This window comes from Bos grunniens, chromosome 19 (genome assembly GCF_055505025.1).
Source record: "Bos grunniens cultivar Pamir isolate PY7600 chromosome 19, Bosgru_T2T1.0, whole genome shotgun sequence".
In the NCBI taxonomy this organism is placed as follows: Eukaryota; Metazoa; Chordata; class Mammalia; order Artiodactyla; family Bovidae; genus Bos; species Bos grunniens.
Window position 1 is genome coordinate 5,499,550 of NC_141183.1, and position 20,354 is coordinate 5,519,903.

Genomic DNA, 20,354 nt, shown 5'->3' on the forward strand with positions numbered 1-20,354 from the left:
GGCGGGGGGCCGGGGCACTGGCCAGGGACTTGTCCTGGTCCCTGGGGGAAGAAGGGGCTCTGCTCACTTCAGGGTCGAACTCAGTGGGCAAAACAGCTGAGCTGACAAGTGCCTTTGATGGACGAGATGGGCGGCAGCAGCAGCGTGAACCCCCACACATCCAACCAGCGGGACCACCGGGTCCTACCGTGGATCCCCTGTCACCATCCCCGGCTCCCCAGATCATAAGACCAAAGCCATTTTCCTTTCTCTTCTGTCCTGATGGATGAGGGCTGGGGCAGACCCTCCCGGGAGAGCCCCTGCTTTTCTGTGCATTTCAGGAAAGTCACGTGTGTGCAGGGAGGCGCCTTTCCTCAAGCAGCCTGAGGTGGGCGCAGCCCTGGGCTGCTGGCAGGCGTCCTCGGAGGCCCCTCTCCCCTCCCCGTGGAAGGCCTGGCCCGTTGGGGAGCTGCTGTGCAAGGGGACTTACTGTCCAGCTCGTACTGCGTGAGGCTGGGCCGGCTCAGGTTCCGCATGGAGTAGAAGGCTATGGGGTGGGGTCAGGGGGGTGGTTGGGGCGGGGGGTGGGGTGCGGAGGGGGCCGGAGGGAGACAGCAGACAGAGGAGGTTAGTACACACACGCACCGTGCCACAGAGACCCCGATGAGGAGGCGGGATGGGAAGACACATGCAGAGGGAAGGGGCTTCCAGATTCCTGAGTTAGGGGCCGGGGCGGGAGCGGGTGGGGCGGGGGCAGACAGCTCCCAGGACGATGCTGCCCCACCCTGGCGTGCACCCGCCGGAGGTCACAGGGCACCAGGAGCCCCTGGGAGCCCAGTACCCTCAGATGGAGACGGTTCTGAGGGACCCTCTGGGCCCTTGTCTAAAGGCTGAGTTCCTGCCGTGATGGAGCGGTGTCGTTAATTTCCTCATATGAACCAGAAGCCATTTTACTACTAGGAAATATGACTGTATTATACACAGGCCTATAAAAACACAACCACCAGCACATGTCTGCCAAAAGATAGAAAAAAAAAGAAGAATGCAAGCTGTTGGATCAGCTACTTCTGAGTTTTTTTCTATTAATTTTCCTTGGCTCCACGTTCAATCATCTTGTTGTCTACTAATATCCTCTGGAAGACAGGGCACAGAGGGTTTAAGAGAAGGATGGAAGGAAGCGTCTCAAGACGGATCAAGAGGATCTTAAGCTGCTCCTCCGCTCCCACCTGTCTCTGGTCTGGTCCTACCACCCATCTGGGGACTGATTCCTGCGACCCCTGCCCGTCCCCAGCATGAATCAGTGGGGGGTGGACCACAGCACGCCATTTCCCAGACTGGCTGGACTCCATCCCAAGCCTGTTGCCTCGGGGCCAACCTCCCGCTCTCCCCTACGTCACCGTATTCGCCTCTACCTGGGCCCCCTGCCCATCACCAGCCGTCATCTTCAAGTCCCCGAAGTAACCATCCTAACCGAAAGCACCGCACGTCCTTCCCTAGCTTGAATGACTCTCTGGGGTTTCTACTCGGCTTCTCGCGTCTTACTTCCAGTTGCAGAGGCAGGCTGGGCTCCGAGGACCCCAGGGCAGAACAGTAACCTCCCCGAGGAACCAGAAGGGGCCAGACTGCTGCCCTTGGGACACGACCAGGCTTGGCTTTGAGTCCTTCCCACCCCAGGCCCTTTGCATATGCCAGGACCCCCCACCCCTGCTTCTTTAAGACCTGGAATCATCCATCAGGGCCATCGCCACGGGCATCCCCTGGGACCTCTTTTCTGACACCGGCTTTAGGCTCTCCTGGAATATGCCCTTCACAACGGTCATGCCAGCAGTCTTAGACACCCCTACCAGGGTTTTCTTCTCCAGCACCTGGCTCCTCCTCCAGCCTGCAAGCTCTGAGAGTGCAAGGACCCTGTCTGTCTTGTTCCCTGGTGTCCCCCCAGTGTCCGGGGGCGTGTGAAATGCTAAGGAAGCATGCACTTGGTGACTGAACCTGACGGGGTGAGAGGTGCGCACAGGGGAGGGCGGCAGGGGTCCAGCTGGAGGTTCAGGCTCCGCCCACCCCAACTCCCTCCGCTGTCACTCACAGGTGAGCTCCGCCCACTTGGCCCCTGGGTTGTTGATGCCGCGCAGCGTGAAGCCCCTCAGTCCGTCGTAGAGCAGCTCCCGGTAGCGGATCCGGAAGCCCAGGAGGATTCCGTTGATCTTGTCCTCCGACGGCGGCTGCAGGGCAGGGGGTGGCAGGATGGAGCCCGCTGGGCTGGACCGAGGCGGCATGGCCCCTTCCACTCGGCCCCTCCTTCCTTCCCTCCCTCCCCCACAACGCCTCCCGCAGGGACAGGGCAGGGGCTGTGTCTGGACCAGGAAAAGGAATCAAAGTGGCAATGAGCAGCTTGAATTTTCCGAGCATTTCCAGCGAGGTTATTCCACCCCGGTAGCATTCTCTGTGAGGCAGGGCACCACGCCATTCCCACTGAACAGAGCAGGCTCAGAGATGGAAAGGAACTTGCCCAAGGTCACACAGCAACGTGAGGGCCCTGAGCACGACTCTGGATGCAGAGCGAGTCTTAAAGTGTCATCCCTTGTCTAGAAACTTCCTCACATGATCACCACCCTGGCTGAGATCTCTTGGAGTTTCCCAGGAATTAGGAACTAGGGAGAGCCCTTGCCCTGCTGTTCAGCCAGACCCAGGGCGAGTGTGTCGCCTTGCACTGCACCTCTGTGTCTTTATCGTTTTCTCCTTTGCTTTCTGCTCCCGTCCTCAGATGAGCTGGAGAACAGGCTTCTGGAGAACGTGGAAACTACCTTTTATGACACCTCTTCTAAAAAACCCGCTGCAACAGTTCAGCCTTTTATGAGCTCCTTAATTGCGTCCCTGGCTGCATCTGGCACCTCCCTGCGGCTCACTCCATCAGGACGGCCCCGCCCTGCTCCAGCCTCCACTGGCTCCTGGTTGCTCCAGGTCATTTTGTCTTTGGGGACCGTCCTCCTCAGGGGGGCTTGGGGCTGGGGGAGGGTTGGGGAAGGTCCCTCCTGTCTCCTCCTCAAAGGCTTCCCCTTCAGGGGGACTGCAGGTGGGCAAAGGTTGGCACCTGCCCCTCTAATCCTGAGAAAACCAGTTCCTGGTTTGCGGGCCTCTGGGGGTGACCTGCTGAGCCCCATGGCTGGACTTCAGGGGATTGGGGAGGGTCATGAAGGTACCCAGGGGCAGCTGGCTCTCTGAGAAGTGTCCTGGGTCTTCCTCTGGCCATGTGAGAGGCAGTGCCCACATGAGCAGTGGCTGGGGGTGGGCAGGGATGGAAGGGGGATCATTTGTACCTGGACAGTGGGTTCCTGCTCACAGGTCAGAGCCTGGCCCGGGGACAGGTGGGGCACACAAACCTGTGTCTGGTCTCTGTTGGGAACCCCTTCACCCAGAGCAGGGCTGGGTTCATGGAGACCCTGGATGCCCCACGCCTGTCTCTGTCCGAGGATTCTGCTGACCTCAGGGCACCTAGGGCCAGCTAGTAGCTGGGTGACCTGCGACTTTCTCATCCCCTCCCCGAGTCTGGGTCCTCATCCACACAGGGTACGTGGCAGGATGTGATTACGGGGAGGGGAGTGAAGGGTGTGTCCGTGTACATGTGAGCGTGCGTGTCTATGCATGTGGATACCGTGTTCCGGTCCCGCCAGGGCTGGTGAATTGCTGGTCTGAGCGCAGACTGTGACCGAGTCTGCACGGGACACGGGCCCCTCCCCGCCTGCCGGCCGTACCTGCCATCGGATCAGCACCGAGGTGGTGGTGTGGGGTGTCACGGACACGATGGTGGGCGCTTCGTCGGGGGCTGTGGGGAGAGGTGGGCAGCTGAGCTCTGGGGCCCCTGGGAGGCCATGGGAACCAGGTTCCACTGATGCTGATCCCGCTTCAGGCACAATCCACCCCCACTGCCCCCCCACCTCCTGCGCAAGAAGAGCCAATGTGGATGGGGACAGGGGCCGGGACCCTGACCCCAGCCCAGAGCCGAGGGCCTGGAGCCTCTTCTCTCTGCCCCCCACGGGCCTCCCCACGCCGACGCGGCTTCCTGGGGTTGGCCGTGAGCTCGGAGACGTGAGGACGCCAGGCTGGCTGTGGGTGCTGAGCCCTGGAGAAAGCCCCTCGGACCCAAATCTCCTTGGGAGTCTGCCCAGGGAGCCAGACCAAGGATCCAGCAGGCCTAGAGTCCCTCCATCTTTGGAGGCCCCCTCCCCACAAAGAGAATGCCCAGCGCCCAGCAACTGCCCAGGGGACCGAGAGAGAGACCAAGCAGAGGGCGCTGACCGGCTTGCAGGGTGGTCAGGGGCTCTGACTCCTCACTGAACTCGCTGTCTCCGATGTCGTTGGTTGCCTTCACGCGGAACTTGTAGGATGTGAAGGGCTTGAGCCTGTAGAGGAATCGGAATAAATGAACGGGGAGGTGTCCCTCTAGGTCCCCCATCTCTGCTCGCCGTCTCCCCAGGGCAGCCCCGGAGGGTGCGGATCAACTACACAGACAGGAACATGGGGGCTCAGAAGAACGGTCTGCTGTGCCGGTGCAACCTGGGACCCCCTAGACTGGGCCGGCTCAGGGCGTGGCCTCAGGCTTGGTCCCAGCCAGAGGCCCCCAAGTGGAAACGTCCACATGTTTTCTACCTCGGAGAGGCCTGCAGGCAGAGTAACCCCACTGGGAGCTGACCCCGCCCCCAAGAACTGCCAGCCTGCTCTTGCACTTAGTAAATTCAGGAGGGGCCGAGGGTCTCAAGAGTTAACCAGCACTTCATCTCTATAAGGCTCATTTCCTCTCCAGGCAAACGGCTTCCTTTTTGATTTATTGGGGGTGCGGCGGGGGGTGGGGAGAAGAAGAGTACTGCTCAAAACTCTCGGGCACGTCAACTGGAATATTAAAAATACATCCCAGTAGGAATTAAATTGAAGGCAAGATTTCGGAGCGGAGCTCCACTCCCCTATTAAAGATGGAGAGGGAGATGCCGGCTGGCTGGCGGGATCCAGCTAATGAAGAGTGGCCAGCCTCTCTCGAAGGGGGGGCTTCTAGGCTCCAGAAATAGATAATTAAGAGGCAGCCCTAACAAGGCTCCAGGGAGGGTGGGGAGGGAGGTTCGGACACAGCCGGAAGGGATGTGCGTGGATGGGGAGGGGTCTAGGGGATGGGGGCTGTGGAAGCCATGTGGGGGTGGGCTCTGGGCCCCCAGGAGCCCCTCCAAGGGTGCCGTGTCCCCGGCTGGTCGGGGCAGGGTGGAGATGCTGGCGGCCAGGCCGCGGGGCCTCACCGGTCCACGAGGAAGGTGGAGGCGTTGTGGCTCACGGAGGCCGAGTGCAGCGCCCACCGGCCGCTGGGCAGCTCGCGGGTCTGGACGGTGTAGTAGCGCACGGGGGACAGCCCGTCGCTGCCCGGCTCCCAGGACAGCAGCACGCTGCGTGCCTTGACGTCCTCCTGCTGCACCACGGGCTTGCTGGGGGGCTGTGGGCGGTCTGGGGGGGGGGGGCGCACGGAGCAGAGGGCGAGCGGGTGAGCACGCGGCGGGAGTAAGAGATGTGCGTTCTCACCCGCCTCCCCAGCCCACTTCCACACACAGCAGACCCGACAGTCAGCATCGGGGCTCCTGGTCAGCGGTGGTCCCTGGGCTAGGGGAGGCCCGGGTGTCTGGGAATTCACCCCACCCACCCCCCAGGGCTCACAGTGAGAGGTGTGGACACCGGCTCCTTTGCCCCGTGTCTGCACAGGGCTGCGATGGGACCTAGGCTGGCCCTGACGGAGTGTGGCTGAGCCCGCGTTCCCTCCACAGGACTCGGCGTGTCCGCCGCCCGTGCGTGGTCCCCTCTCGCGTCCCCACGCCCTGTGGCGGGGGTTCTCTGCGCTTCGGCTTTGGGTGGATGAGTCTCTATTGACGGGGCCTGTCCCGCACGCTGTGGGCTGTGTGCCCGCACCCACTAGGTGCCAGGACGCATTCCTCTCCATGTGTGACAACCCAAAGGCCTCCAGACTTTGCCCGGTGGCCCCGGTGGGGGGGGTGCCAAGTTGAGAACCACTGTCCTTCTGGTTTTTTCCTGGGAACACTGTCGGATAAGTCAGGTTCACAGGGGCCCGGGGATCAGGCCTGCCTCTGGGGAACCCGATCTGGGGTGAGAAGCCAGCTCAGGGCCGCAGGGTGAAGGCAGCCGGGGCTCCGGGCTGCAGCCCCATTTTGCACCCAACTGGATTCCTCTGTCGAGGGGGCGGGGAGTGAGGAGGGAAGTTGACCTCACCAACCCGCCCTTCGGAAAACCAGTACCAGCTCAGAGCACGGTCCTAGGGAGGGGACTGCCCCGCCCAGCTCTGGAAGTCAACTGGAGCTGGTGCTGGCCTTGGGGACAGAGGGGAGAGCCCATTCTTCACTGGGGACCAGGACAAGAGACTCACAGCTTGTCACTGGCCCACCCCTGGCGGGGCACCAGGAAAGGGGGTGAGCGCCCGCCCCCTCCCCGGCCCCAGGGGACAGTCACCTCTCTTCTCAGTGGTCACCACCAAGGCCTCGGCAGCCTCTCCCCAGCCCTTGCGGGTCTGGGCCGTGATGCGGAACAGGTAGACAGACTCCGGCTTGAGGCTGGTGGCTGTGAACTGGCGGGCGCTGGGCGCGAGCACCTCCACAGCGGCGGCGTTGGCCGAGGTGGCGTTGAGCCGGTGCGTGATCTGGTACGCTGCGGGGCGGGAAGGGGGGTGGCGGCGCTGGGAGGCGGGGCAGGCTGCCCCCAGGGCCCCAAGCCCAAGGCCACCGCAGCGTCTGCCCTTGAGCCACCCTGGGTCACTCTCACGTCCTCAGCTGCCCCCTGGGGAGTGTGACTCTGGGGGGCCTTGGACAGCTGCGATCCACCCCCCACCCAGCCCAGCCCCCCAAGGAGGACACTGAGGCTCAGAGAGGCCAGACCACTTAACAGGAAGTGACCAAGCCAGGAGTCCAGCCAGCCCAGGTCTTTCTGAGTTCAAGTCGCGTGCCCTCCCCACCTCCACTCTTCAGAGGCGTGACTTTCACCGGGAGGTGCCGGGATTGAGAGCCCTGAACCAGATATAGGTGGTCCAGTCCCCACAGTACAGGTGAGGGGCTGAGGCCGTGGAGGGGAGCAGACGGGCTCAAGTTCACACGGCTGCTGCTCTCAACCCTGCACCTCCTCCTGCATCTGTGAGTGTGCGTGTGTGTGTGTGTTAAGGGAGGAGCCTTGGGTATGAAATGATGCTTCCCATCTACAGCATCCCTGCTGGGGCTGTGGGCCCCATTTCCCACCTGTGATAGCCTCCGGGCTGAGCCTGTCAGGGCAGCCTGACCTGGCCACACTTAGAAGCCATGGCCGAGGTTTACCAGATGGCCCGTCAGCTGGGGCCCTGGGGTTCTTGGGGCACAGAGCTGATTAGTGGCCCTTCCTGCCCCTCTGTGGGGGCACAGAGCTAATCAATGATCCTTAAGAGACCTGAACGTGACCGTGCCCTCCAGCTGATAATCTTACAGTTCCTTTTTTTTTTAAGTTAATGTTTAGTCGATCCACAGTGTTGCGTTGATTTCTGCCGTGTAGCAAGGTGACTCAGTAACACGTGTACACGCGCATTCTTTTTATAGTACTCTCTTCTATTAGGGATTATCCCAACACACTGGACACAGCTCCCTGTGTTCAGGGAGGACCTCGCTGTCCGTCCATTCTAGGGTTCTCATCTGCCGACCCCAAACTCCCCCTCCCCCCCTCCCCCTCCCCCTGGGCCACCACAAATCTGTCCTCTGCCAGACTGAGATTTCCAGTGGGAGAAGTCAGAACCCTTCTCGAGGATATGTGAATGCTGCTTGGGCTCAGTCTCCCTCCTGCCAACGCAGAATCTGCCTCCTTTGTATCTTACACCTCCTGCTTCTGTGGCCAGGGCCCGGGAAGGGGAAGGCCTTACCAAGAATGATGCCGTTGGGGGCAGCGGGGGGCTGCCAGACCAGCCGCACTGATGTGGTCCGCACCTCTGGGAACAGGATGCCCACAGGGGGTCCCGGGACTGGGGGGCACAAGGGAGGAGCAGGTGATGGTGTGCCCCCAGACCCACCCGGCTCCTGCAGAACAGCTCGGGGGAGGCGGGGGACAGGGCCGCTCGGCTCAGTGAGCTGCGGGGGAGTGTGTGTCTGTGTGTGAGCATGGGGCACAGACATGTGATCAGGGAGGTTTACGTATTATTCGGCAGGAAGTAGAAGGGACCCAGGCTGCAGCCTGGGGGCAAATGGAAGTGCCCATCCCGAGCAGGCACCACTCCTCTTTCCAGAACTCTCTCTGGAATCCTCAGATCTGGGGCGCCCTGTCCAAACAGCCCCAAGCATGCTTCCTGGGTCTGTTCCCCGGATCCACCCTCCCCAGGGTGCAGACTTGCCCTTCTGGACCCAGGAATGGCCAACGGGCGGCTGTTTTGGGGCACGCATGTGGATGGAGACGGGTATAGGCCAGAGGGGACGGGGCTGAGGAGGGGAGAGAACCAGGGTGACGGGGGCATAGGTTTTCCTGTGCAGCTTCCATCCCACCAGGAACGCCAAGGAAGCTGAGATTTCTAAATTTGAACTTGGCCTTCCAGGTCATTAGGAGGGTATATTTGTCAAGGCGGAAGGATGAAACATATTTAATTTAACAGATCATTAGCTTGATTTATGGCTTTTGAGCACAGAGACACATGGTGTTTGGGCTTCCTTTGGCCCTCTCAGCCCGACCCCACCGATGTTTGTGCTGAGCAGCGTGTGAGGATGCGTGTGGGCAGGAAGCAGGGCAAAGGACCTGTCAGGGCGGCCTCTGACGGGGTGTTTTGCCACAGAGACGGACGCCTGGAGCTCAGCTGGTGTCACTCGTTGGCAAACAAGACCCGCAGGCTTGTGCAAAGGGAAAACCAGGCCTCTCCCTTGCACAGGCCTGCACTAGGCCTGAGCCTGCCCCCAGGCGGACAAGAAGCAAAAGGGGCACAGGTTCTCTTTTCTTGCCCCAGCGAGGCTGGATCAGACGCCAAAGGCCCTTGCGCTGGCATCTCTTCCCTAGGGATGAGGTCTGTTGCTAGCCTTCCCTGCAGTGGGCAGGTGGCCCTCAGAAGCCTGCTCCCCCAGGGGAAGCCCGAGGCCAGGGTTCCCTTTGGGGCAGCGGGAGATCCCAGGAGGGGCAGGGCTGGGGAGGGGGTGGTGCAGGGGGACGCGCAGCTCCCAGCCTTGCCCAGACCCTGGGGGGGGTGTGACCTCACCGTCGTCCAGGGTCCGCTCCAGGATGGGAGGGTGGCTGGGGCCCCCGTCGCCGATGCGCGTGAAGGCCAGCACCTGGATCTCATACAGCACGTACTTGCCCAGGCCTGTGAGCTGGGCGCTGCGGGAAGAGTTCCCTTCCACCAGCCAGAACCGAGGTGGGGCGTCCGAGTCCTTCTCCTTGTATAGCACCTGTCAGAGCCCAGCGCAGGGTCAGGGCCGTGGGCTGGGTTCTGGTCTTGCCAGAACGTCTCCTGTCTCCTCCCCAGGAGCTGGGTGGGGGGTGGTGAGGATGAGTGGGTGGACCCGGGGCCCCTTGGAGGGGCTTGGTCCCCGGGTTACACAGGCTAGTGCTCGGGGAGGGAGGGGGACACAGGGATGCACTAAGCTGCAGAGCTGGAGGTTCCTCGGAGAGCATCCGGCTAGGAAAACAGCCCAGAGAGGGGCCTGACTTGCTCAAGGTCACACAGCCAGGAGCCGCAGCGCTGGGATGTCTCATGACTTCCAGGCTAGGGCTGTAGGTGCAGGCTTGGAAGGAATTCTAGAAGATGATGGAAACTGAATCTGGGCCTGTGGGGGCCCAGTGTGGCCTCCTGGGGGAGGCGGAGCTGACCCCCCAGGACCCACAGCCCTTATGGGAAGCTTCCCCACCCCCAAGGGAGGACTCCCTGGTTGCCGTGGTGACCTGTGGATGCCAGCAAGCAGATCCCCTGTGTCCACTCTAGAAGGCAGCATCCTGAGCACCAGGGGCTTGCCAGGATGGGGTGCCTAGACGGGGAAGCAGGGAGCCTCTCACCTTGTAGCCCAGCACGAGCCCGTTGCGGTCGGCCTCGGGGACCTCGTTCCAGCGCACCAGCATGCTGCTGGAGGTGGTGGCCAGCGCAGACACGTTGGTGGGGCCAGAGGATGGCACTGGGAGAGGAGGGAGGAGGAGGAGGGGCTCAGGACCCAGCGTGGACCCCGCAGTGGAGGGGTGGAGGGAGTCCAGGGAAGGAACGGGGGTGCAGTCCCCAAACAGCAAACTATCCCGCGACCGTGATGCTCTTGGCTCCGGAGCATCACACGTGCTGCTTCTGGCGCGAGGTAAACCCGTGACCCCCGCTCAGACTCACGACAGGATGAGCCTACACTTCCTGCCAGTGCAGCCGCAGGGGGTGCAGGTGGGGTGGCGGGGGGGAGCCTGGTGGGAAGGGAGCCATCATTTAAAGGGCGTCAGGAAGAAGCCACAGGGTATCCGCCACGTGCGGACGGGTGAGGGCTGCCTGCAGGCTGGGAGCACATATTCTGTGGGTGTCCCCTTGCCAGGCCCCTGTGAGCGGCTGCTTGTGTTTCTGGAATGTTCTGAGAGCTAACCCAACCCGCACCCCCCTTCCCCTCCCCCACCTCCAATCGTGGGGTCTTGCAGGCATCACTGAGGTCAGGGTTAAAGGGCGCAGAGCCAGGTATCTCCTCCTGGGAACCTGTCCCCCTAACTTAGGAAGCAGTGCAGGGAAGGATCAGGTACTACAGACACACGCACGCACACACACACACACACACAGGATGCTCTGCCAGACGCTGAGCACAAACAGGAGAATGAGCCCAGGACATTCCTGCACAGCAGCTCCAGCCTTAGGGACTGAGGTGGGCTGTCCCCAGGCCACAGGGGGGTGACCTGGGTGAGGGGCGGGCACCCAGGCCGGTACCTGACTCCCGGGTCCGGCCCATCACCGCTGGGCTCCAGGGCCCGCTCCCGACGGCGTTGAAGGCCTGCACCTGTGCACGGTACTCTGTCCACTCCTCCAGGTCTTCGATGGTGCACTCGCGCTCCACACGGTCATGGACCACGTGGCTCAGCGTCTTGCCGTGGCCGTCTGCCCGGCTGTACTTGATCTTGTAGCCCACCGACTCGGGGTTCCCGTTGTATGCCATCTCCGGGAGAGGCTGCAGGGGGGATGGGGGTGGGGCGCAGACTGCTGTGAGGCCTGCCCCACGCTGCGCAGACTTGCCAGGCTCGAGCGGCCTCTTCCGGGGAGACTTCGGGATTACCCAGCCTACTGCCCAGCCTCTCGGCACTGTGTGAGGCACGCTCAACGCTGAGCATGGCTTGGTTGTGTGACTCTGTGTTTCTGATGGCCCCACCTTCTCCCCGAGTCTCCCCCCGGGCTCAGAGGAGAGGCAGAAACCACTCTACAGTGTGTATGACAAATTTACGACCCTGCCGAGGGGGCTGGCCCAGGAGGAGCGGCGTACAGGCTGTCTAACACGTGGCACCTCTGCCTGCGGTCTCTGCCACTAAACTCCTTCCCCCAGCCTGCCAACAGACACTTATTTAACTGCCTGCAACATGCCCGATCTCAGCCCGCGTCTGCCCTTGGAGAACAAGCGTGCGGAGACAGCGTCTCCAGCACAGGAGCCGCTGCCAGGAAGTCCTTCCGCCCAGCACACCTCCGTCTCTCCTGTGCATTTTCAGTCTCCCTCTTCTTGGAGTCTCGGTGAAGAGAAAAAAAAACAAAAACAAAAACAACTTCCTCTCCTGGGCCTGTGACTAGGCTGGTGATGCCGAGGCCACTGCCTTAAGGTCATCTGGATGAACTTGGCGGTGCTGACCCGCAGTGGAGAGGTGGGCCTGTCGGGGGCAGCCTGTGACCCGGGCAGGCACTAGAAGACTCTCGCTCTGACGGTGGCAGGGCTGGAGCTGGGGTGCTCTCAGCCCTCACTGGCCCCCGCTCTGCTTCCCCAAAGAGCCCCTGATCCACGGGCCCCCATGTTCTGACCCACTTTCTCCAGCTCCTCAGCCTGTGCCTCGCCCCCTCCATACTCTCTCCCCGGCCCCGCTCCTATAGACACTTAAGTGAAACAGACCAGAGACCATTAAGGCAGCGATCGATGCGCCTGAGAGCTCGAGCTGGGCCCAGGTCGCAGGCTCCCTCGCCTGCTAAGGAAAGGTAAGGGGCCGTGCCATTAGGGGGGCCCCAAGGGGCCCGGGCCCCGCACAGCCCGGCAACTGCCTCCTCTGCCCCTCCGGCCCCCACCCCGGGTATTGGACGTCTCAGCCTTGGAAACCTTAGAGCGAGGGGCGGGGGCAATCAGAGAGCCAGCCTGGAGGGGAGCGGAGCGGAGGAGGGAAGTGGGGATGGGGGGTGGTGGGCTGGGCAGGTGGACAGCTCCGCGCGGTGCCCGCAGCTGGCAGAGGGGGGTGGGGCAGGGCTCATTGTTCATAATTAGCGCTTATCCAGGGTTTACGGTCACCAGCGCCTCCGTCAGGCTGTCTACGTAAATGAAAGGCAGCAATGACCTGATAAACCATAACCCTGATAAGCTTTGGTTCTGATAAACCAAAGCTCGGTGCTTTTTAAGTTGAGTTTGGGACAACTAGTAAAGATCTTTCAGTTAAGTTCAATTCAGTCAGTCAGTCATGTCCGACTCTGCGGCCCCATGGACTGCAGCATGCCAGGCCTCCCTGTCCATCGTCAACTCCCAGAGTTTGCTCAAACTCATGTCCATCGAGTCAGTGATGCCATCCAACCATCTCATCCTCTGTCGTCCCCTTCTCCTCCCGCCTTCAATCTTTCCCAGCATCAGGGTCTTTTCAAATGAGTCAGTTCTTTGCATCAGGTGGCCAAAGTATTGGAGTTTCAGCTTCAGCATCAGTCCTTCCAATGAATATTCAGGACTGATTTCCTTTAGGATGGACTGGTTGGATCTCCTTGCAATCCAAGGGACCCTCAAGAGTCTTCTCCAACACCACAGTTCAAAAGCATCAATTCTTCGGCGCTCAGCTCTCTTTAGTGGAGGCCAAAAGGAGTTGTGTGGGGACTTCCTTGGTGGTCCAGTGGTTAAGAACTCGCCTTGCAATGCAGGGGACGCGGGTTTGATCCTTGGGCAGGGAACTAAGATCCCATATGCCACGGAGCAACGACAGCCCCTGCCCCGCTACTCCTGAGCTCCTGTGCTGCAACTAGAGAGTCTGTTCACCACAACTAGGATCCCACACGTGGCGACTAAGACCTGATGCAGCGAAATAAATATATCCATAAACGAATGTTTAAAAAAATGAGTTGGTGGCTGGAGGGACCAAGTGAAGCCGAGTCGGGCAAGCTCCCCCCGAAGCTAGGGTTCCTGGGTTTTCTAAGAAGCTGGGCTGTGCAGAGCTGGCCCCACGTCTCCTCATCTAGGAATTCCTCCTGGTTTGTTGCTCGGTGGGGCTTCATCCCGGGAAATGCTGTCCCGGGGGAATGTTCAGGGGGAGAAATGTTCTCTTGTTCCCCAAGAACAAAAGCATGCTCAGGGTTTACGGCAGTGGGTTTCGGGGGCCCTGGGTTGGGATTCTGAGCCCTGCTGTTAACTAGAGGGTGTGGGAGGATGGAGGGAAGGTTACTTGGGAAAGTTATCCCACCTCTCTCTGCCTCAGTTTCGTCATCTGTAAAGTGGGGCCAGGATTACTGTCACAGGCTCCCACAGGGAGGGCTCAGTGTCCAACGCCGACAGCGCTCAGAACACTCAGACAGTGCCTGGCGGGAGGGGAAGCCCTCAGCTGTATCACCAACTCGTGCGGGGTCACGTGGGGTAATGACCCTCGACGTGGAGCCTATGGGGACAGAGCTTAATGGCTCTGCCAACTCTCCCGGAACCTCAGGAGGAGCCACTCATTCTCCGACTTGGTGGGCGAGACTACTTAGGTCTGAATCCCAGAACCACCGCAGGGAGCTGTGTGACTGGGTGAATGCATAACCTTTCTGAGCCTCATTTTTCTTAGCTGTAACTTGGGATAGTAATGTGTCCTTTGCAGGATTATATGGAAGAAAAAAGGTAAAATGCTTGACACGTGGCAACGCTCAATAAAGTGTTTTCTAACTTCTTATCACGTAGAACACTTGTTTGTCTGGCTAAGACTGATGGCCAGAAGCGAGAAGGGGGCTGGAGGTGAGCCAGCGGATGCCCGCTTCTGCAGGGTGATGAGGCGCAAGCAGACGTCCGACCCCCAGGGCCCTCACCGCGCTCGCGGGAGCCTCACCATCCAGCGGAGCCACAGGCTGGTCTCACTGGCCGTGCGCAGGGTCACGTTGGCTGGGGCCATGTCAGGGGGTGCCTGGAGGGTCTGGATCTTTCTAGAAGGCTGGCTGGGTGGGCTGGTGCCCACGATGTTCACCTGTCGCATGCGGAAGCTGAGATGGGGGGAGAGAGGGCGGGCGCAAGGGTGAGGGCAGGCCGCCAGGCCGAGCCCACTGCTGTGCGGGCAGCCCCTCGCCTCCGCGCCCCGTACCTGTAGTAGGTGAAGGGGTTGAGGTCGGGCACCTCCATGGAGCGGGCGTCGGGCTCGTTGGGGAGCTGGTGGATCAGCTGCCATTCCTCTCCCTCCCCGACCATGCCCACCTGCAAAGGGAGACCCCCTTAGAGCCGGCCAGCCCGCCAGGCTGAGCTGGGGGTGCAGGCCAGCCCATGCAAGGCTTTGACACAAATCCCATGGCTCACCTGGAGGACACCAACTGGGGCCCCCTTCTTTCCAGGCCCTTAAACATGACTTCAAGGGTGACCCTGAGCCTGCCTGCATCAGAATCTCATGGGACACTTATTACAATACAAACCCATTCCTGGGCCCTGCCCGTGAAAGCATCAGAAACCCTGGGGGTGGTGCCCAGGAGTCTGCTTGTTCAGTAAGTAAGCTTCCCAGGTGATTCTCCTGAACAGCTGGCATGTTTCTAAAACCCCAGCTAGGGGATTCCCTGGTGGTCCAGTGGATAAGAATCTGCCTGCCGACGCAGGGGACTCGGGTTTGATCCCTGGTCTGGGAAGATTCCACGTGCTGCGGAGCAACTAAAGCCCATGTGCTTCAACTACTGAGCCTGAGCCCTGGAGCCCATGAACTGCAGCTGCTGAGCCCGCGTGCAGTAAGGACTGAGGCCCTTGCTCTAGAGCTGGGGCTCCACAAGAGAAGCTAGTGCAGTGCAAAGCCTGTGCGGCACGACCGGAGAAAGCCCACGCGAAGCCACAGAGACTCATCGCAGCCAAAACCCCAGCTAGATCAGAGTTCCTGGGGGTGGGACCCGGGCACTGCAGTTTCTGAACACTCCCCTGGTGAGGCCAAGCTGAGAACCATGAGTGTAAAGGAAGCAGCTGGTCATTTCTCTGGGCCAGCAGGTCGCCACACTGATCAGAGGGTGTGTGCGTGTGTGTGTGTGCATGTGTGTGTGTAGGCATGTGTGTACAGGTGAGGCAGAGGGGAACTGTGGACACTTTTGGTGCACCTGGCCTTCTGTACCTCGCATATAGACTTCACACTGATGTAAACACACACACAGTTTGCTCTCAAGAGCAGGGGCGTGGCCCAAGCGAAGGGCAGGCTGCCCGCTCTCCCCTCCGCAGGCTCTACCTGGGCCTCCACCAGCCAGCGGGAGATGGAGGTCTTCCCGTCATAGCCTGGCTTGAACTGCAAGGTCACGGAGCGCGGACCGATGTTGGAAATGCCCAGGTTGGTGGGGGCTCCGGGGAGTTCTGGAAAAAGGAAATAGGGCAGGAAGGGAGATTAAGAAGAAGGTCTTTCCACATCGAACAGGGCTCTCTGGGCACAGAGGGGGCCGTGTCACATATTTCCTGGAAACCTCCTCCTCCTCCTCCGAGCAGACCGAGGCCTCACCCCCCACAACCCCAACCCCAACACAAGCTTTCGTCCTGCATCTATGGCTCGCTGTGTTCAGACCAGGGACGGGGCAGGCTCAGGGCTGAAAGAACCTCAGGGCCATGCAACAGGGGCTGGGCTTCCTAGAAAGAATCCTCCTCTCCATCCACCCATAACCCGCGACAGCGCTCCCCAAATGATACTGCCTGAGGGAGATTTGGAGGACGGGTGAGGGGAAGGAGGAGACCTTGTATCCTGATCAGGAGCCTTGAGGTTCAGGATGAACAGAAAGAGCTCAGATGCCAGGGTCAGACTGCTTCCGATGCTGTGTGTCTTTGGGCAAGTTCCTTAACCTCTCTGTGCCACAGTCTCTTTCTTGGTAAAGTGCAGATGATAATATTGTCTACCTCAGGGTTCCTGTGTGTGTGTGTTAGTTGCTTCATTGTGTCCAACTCTTTGCGACCCCATGGACTGTAGCCTACCAGGCTCCTCTGTCCATGGGACTCTCCAGGCAAGAATACTGGAGTGGGTTGCCATGCCCTCCTCCAGGGGATCATCCTGACCGGGGATCGAACCTGCATCTCCTGCACTGACAGGCAGATTCTTTACCATCTGAGCCACCAGGGTTACTGGGGGGATTCAGTGCACTGATGCGTGGAGCCCTGGGCTGGGTGAGCACTTCATCAACCGTCAGTGCTGGCTTAAATTATCAAGTAACTTAATAACTACCTAGTGGCTAGGATGGTAAGGAATCTGCCTGCAATGTGGGAGACACAGGTTTGATCCCTCGGTCAGGAAAGATCTCCTGTAGAAGGAAATGGCAACCCACTCCAGTATTCTTGCCTGGAGAATCCCATGGACAAAAGAGGAGCCAGGCGGGCTACAGTCCGTGGGGTCACAAAGAGTCGGACACGATTGGGCCACAAACAATCTCCTCCTTGTCACTGTTATTATCACGTGGGGTCGGCTGAAGCCCAGTTATCTCAACCATCCTGGTGGGTGGGAGGCTCCAGGCATCCTGGCCACATCGCACAAACAGACTCACAGACCCAGACGGGAATGTGTGGGTATCCAGAGCATCTCCCCATTGATACAGATGGGGAAACTGAGGCACAGGGGGCACATGACTTGCTCGAGGTCGCAGAGTCTGGCAGAAGCGGGGCTGAGAAGGGGCCTCAGCCTGCTCTTTAAACTGGGGGTGGGATTACTCGCACCCTGCTCTACCCGGCTCCCAGCACACATTCCCACTGGCTGGAATCCCGTTTGGACCCTTCGGGTGACAGTGAGAGTTCTTTCCCTGAGTCACAGACCCCAGTGTGTGATGCAGAGCCTGGTGTGGGCAGTCGGGGGCGGGAGGCAGCCAGGGGCGGAAGAGAGAAGGGTCGGGGCCTGCGGGGTCTGGGCTCCCCTGAGAGCCAAGCGAGGAAGCAGCAGAGTCCACCCAGCCTTGCCATCACTAGGGCGAGGCCAGCCCTGGGGGCACCCAGGGACCACAGACCCCAGGGAGGGGCTGGCTGTGTGGGACGGAAGTGGCCGCCATCAGGAGGAGAGCGGGCAGAAGCCGGGCGCGGGTGGCGGGCACCCACCTGGAGGCACCCCCGAGGAGATGGTGGAGGCCGACACCTGGCCCTGGCCCTTGGCGGTCATGGCGGCCACCTCGATGGTGTAGGTGGTGAGCGCGGTGAGCCCGGTCACGCGGTACTCCAGGGTCACGTTGGGCAAGTAGTGGGTCACACGCGTGTTGGTGCGGTTGTACTCCTCCCAGGAGATCCGGTAGCCTGGGGAGAGCCCGCAGTGCTGTGTAAGCTCAGCTGCGGTGGCTTCAGCCTTCTGCTCTGCTGCTCACGTCCCCATGAGTCTGGCGGTTGGACACGCGCTGGAAGCAAGTTGCCTCCGGGGAAGTGGGAGCATCGTGGGTCGGGGGGGCGCCCTCGCTGTGTGGGGACTGCAGCCACGGTGAGGAGCTGGGGTGTGCCACAGAGCAGAGGGGCTGAGAACCTCCTCTGAGTCTTATCCAAGAAAGACTGGTCTGCTGAGAGGCTCTGGAGGGACGCTGGGTAGGCGGCAGGGGGATGGACAGGATGACCCTTTCCGGCCTGGCTCACCCCCCAGGTTGGCAAGGCCGAGGGGCCTACCTGTGAGGATGCCGTTCCTCTCCCCTGGCTCCTGCCAGCTGACTTTCAGCGAGGTGTCCAGGACGTCACTGAAGCTCAGGTGTCCCACAGGCCCAGGCACTGCACCCCGAGAAGGCCCCCCACCCCACCCGAGGCCAGTTAGAGCCAGAGAGAGACCACCGTCTGCAAGATGACCCGTGGGGCTCCAGGGGCACCCCAGGCTGGAAGACAAGAGCAGGGCTGCCCTGTGCCTGGAGCGCGCAGCCTGGCCCATGGAGGGGGGGCACGTAGGGAGTGGGGGGCAGAGGGAGCCGGGACCGGGGGCTGCCTACCATCCTCATGGGTGCGCACCAGCTGCGGGGTGCTGCGGGGCCCGTCCCCGGGGGTGGTGAAACACAGCACGGAGGTGAAGTACTCTGTGAACTTCTTCAGGCCAGACACAAAGCCCACGTGGATGCTGTCTTGAAAGTTGGGCCGGGCGGTCACCATGGTAACCTCCTCTTCCTGCTCCGGCTCCCAGGCGATGAGCTGCAGAGAGGCCAGGCACTCAAGCAGGGTGGCAAGAACGAGACCAGCAGAGGCCCAGTGCTTTCCCAGAGGCTGGGCCACGGACAGTGTCCAGGAGCCCAGCGCCCTAGGGTCCCTCCTCCCAGGGAAGGGCAGCCGAGTTGGTACCCACAGGCCCCTGGAGCATCTGTCCTCTGGGAGCTCACTCTGGGGTGCTTTTCCATTCCTTGAGTGACTTACTCTAAGCAAGGCAGCCAGTAGGGTGCTTTCAACGGGTCATCTCTCACTCAGTCCCCACAGCAACCCCGTAGGGAGGGACTTGACCAAGACTGGCTACATAATTTGCAGATCCAGAGCAAAATGCAAATGGAGACCCCCTTGTTTAAAAATTGTTAAGAATTTCCAGAGACAGCAGCAAAATGTTGACCCAAATATGGAGTCCTTCCAAGTATGGAGACTTGAGTGACTACATAGGCACGAAGCCAGTCTGGTTTTTCACAGATAATGAAATAGGCTCAGAGAGGCTAAGTGACTTTACTATATCACACAGCGGCTAGAAGCTGAGGGTCTCTGTTTCCAATACCTGGACTCCTTTGTCTTTCTCTGTCTGGGGTAGGACAGTTTTCCCCCGGAACTTCAGTGTGTAGCTAACTCTAATCCTTTTAAACTTGTTCTGAGTTGGGATTTTAATCTTAACCATCTGCTAGAGGTGGAGTGTCAACAGGAAAACCCTGTCTGGAAACTCATCATCACTTTTCATTTAATCTCCACTCTATACATCCCACCCATAGCTGCATAAACTCCCCACCTCCCCTTCCATCTCTTCCTGCCTCCTGTTTTTTAAAACTGAAGTGTAGTTGATTCACAGTGTTGTGTTAATTTCTGCTGTACAGCCAAGTGATTCAGTGATACATATATATGTGTGCATGCGTGCCAAGTCACTTCAGTCGTGTCCGACTCTTTGCGACCCTATGGACCATAGCCCGCCAGGCTCCTCTGCCCATGGAAATTCTCCAGGAGAATTCTGGGGTGGGTTGCCATTTCCTTCTCCAGGGGATCGTCCCAACCCAGGGATCCAACCCACGTCTCTTATGCCTCCTGCAGGGGCAGGCACGTTCTTTACCACTAGCGCCACCCGGGAAGCCCCTTACATATACACACATTCTTTTAAAATATTCTTTTCATTATGGTTTATCACAGGACAGCGAGTATGGTTCCTGTGCTATACAGTAGGACCTGTTGGTGATCCATCCTACGTATACTAGCTTACACCTGCTAATCCCAGACTCCCCATCCATCCCTCTCTCCCCTGCCTCCCCCGAGGCATCCACAAGTCTGTGAGTCTGCTTTTGTTTTACAGGTAACTTCATCTGTGTCATGTTTTTGATTCCACATGTAAATCCTATAGCATTTGCCTTTTTCTTTCTGACGCACTCAGTGTGATCATCTCTGGATCCATCCACATGGCCGCATCTTTCTGCCTCCTGGTCTCTTGTCCCCACTCCTTTTTTTCTGGGCCCTTCTTCTGTCTCTAACAATGACAGCTGGTCTCAGAGATTTCCTCCTTTATTTGAAGTTGATTAAATAGCAATTAATGGTGAAAAGCAACACGGGATGAGTTTTAATAAGCCCGGGTATTTATAGACATAAAACAATACCATGCCAATGTTTCCTGATTAACTCACGCCCATAACAATGCTTAATCTGCTCCTTTTCATGGCCGCCTGTTTATAAAGGATGTTTGGAAATTTAATTGGTATTGTGAAAAGATAGCCGATAGCAAGTTAATTAGACACTAATTAGACCCTAAAAATACTAATCAGAAATACTAAGTGGCATTTAATAAGTATGTTAAATACCCTCCTTATTTCGGTTATCTTGTTTCATAGCAATTAAATTGCTGAACTTCTTTGGAGTAGATGAAGAAACAAG

The 20,354-nt window shown here is 59.5% G+C and overlaps 1 protein-coding gene across 4 annotated transcripts in view; it reads right to left on the reverse strand.

Moving 5' to 3' along the window:
- The window catches only part of SDK2 (sidekick cell adhesion molecule 2), a 265,615-nt gene that overhangs the window by 36,208 nt on the left and 209,053 nt on the right, over nucleotides 1-20,354 (reverse strand). For 2 of the 4 annotated variants that reach the window (XM_086355960.1, XM_086355962.1), the window contains 16 exons: nucleotides 18,248-18,443; nucleotides 17,937-18,035; nucleotides 17,388-17,579; nucleotides 15,556-15,677; nucleotides 14,449-14,558; nucleotides 14,200-14,350; nucleotides 10,889-11,126; nucleotides 10,000-10,115; nucleotides 9,206-9,395; nucleotides 7,895-7,993; nucleotides 6,472-6,666; nucleotides 5,259-5,460; nucleotides 4,273-4,376; nucleotides 3,729-3,799; nucleotides 2,063-2,198; nucleotides 470-526 (listed from right to left, as the gene is read on the reverse strand). In XM_086355960.1, coding sequence (XP_086212086.1) covers nucleotides 470-526; nucleotides 2,063-2,198; nucleotides 3,729-3,799; nucleotides 4,273-4,376; nucleotides 5,259-5,460; nucleotides 6,472-6,666; nucleotides 7,895-7,993; nucleotides 9,206-9,395; nucleotides 10,000-10,115; nucleotides 10,889-11,126; nucleotides 14,200-14,350; nucleotides 14,449-14,558; nucleotides 15,556-15,677; nucleotides 17,388-17,579; nucleotides 17,937-18,035; nucleotides 18,248-18,443 — 2,278 coding nt within the window. Of the gene's footprint in view, nucleotides 1-469; nucleotides 527-2,062; nucleotides 2,199-3,728; nucleotides 3,800-4,272; nucleotides 4,377-5,258; nucleotides 5,461-6,471; nucleotides 6,667-7,894; nucleotides 7,994-8,601; nucleotides 9,006-9,205; nucleotides 9,396-9,999; nucleotides 10,116-10,888; nucleotides 11,127-14,199; nucleotides 14,351-14,448; nucleotides 14,559-15,555; nucleotides 15,678-17,387; nucleotides 17,580-17,936; nucleotides 18,036-18,247; nucleotides 18,444-20,354 lie in introns of those variants that run through there. The other 2 variants (XM_086355961.1, XM_086355964.1) reach the window with 2 other exon arrangements.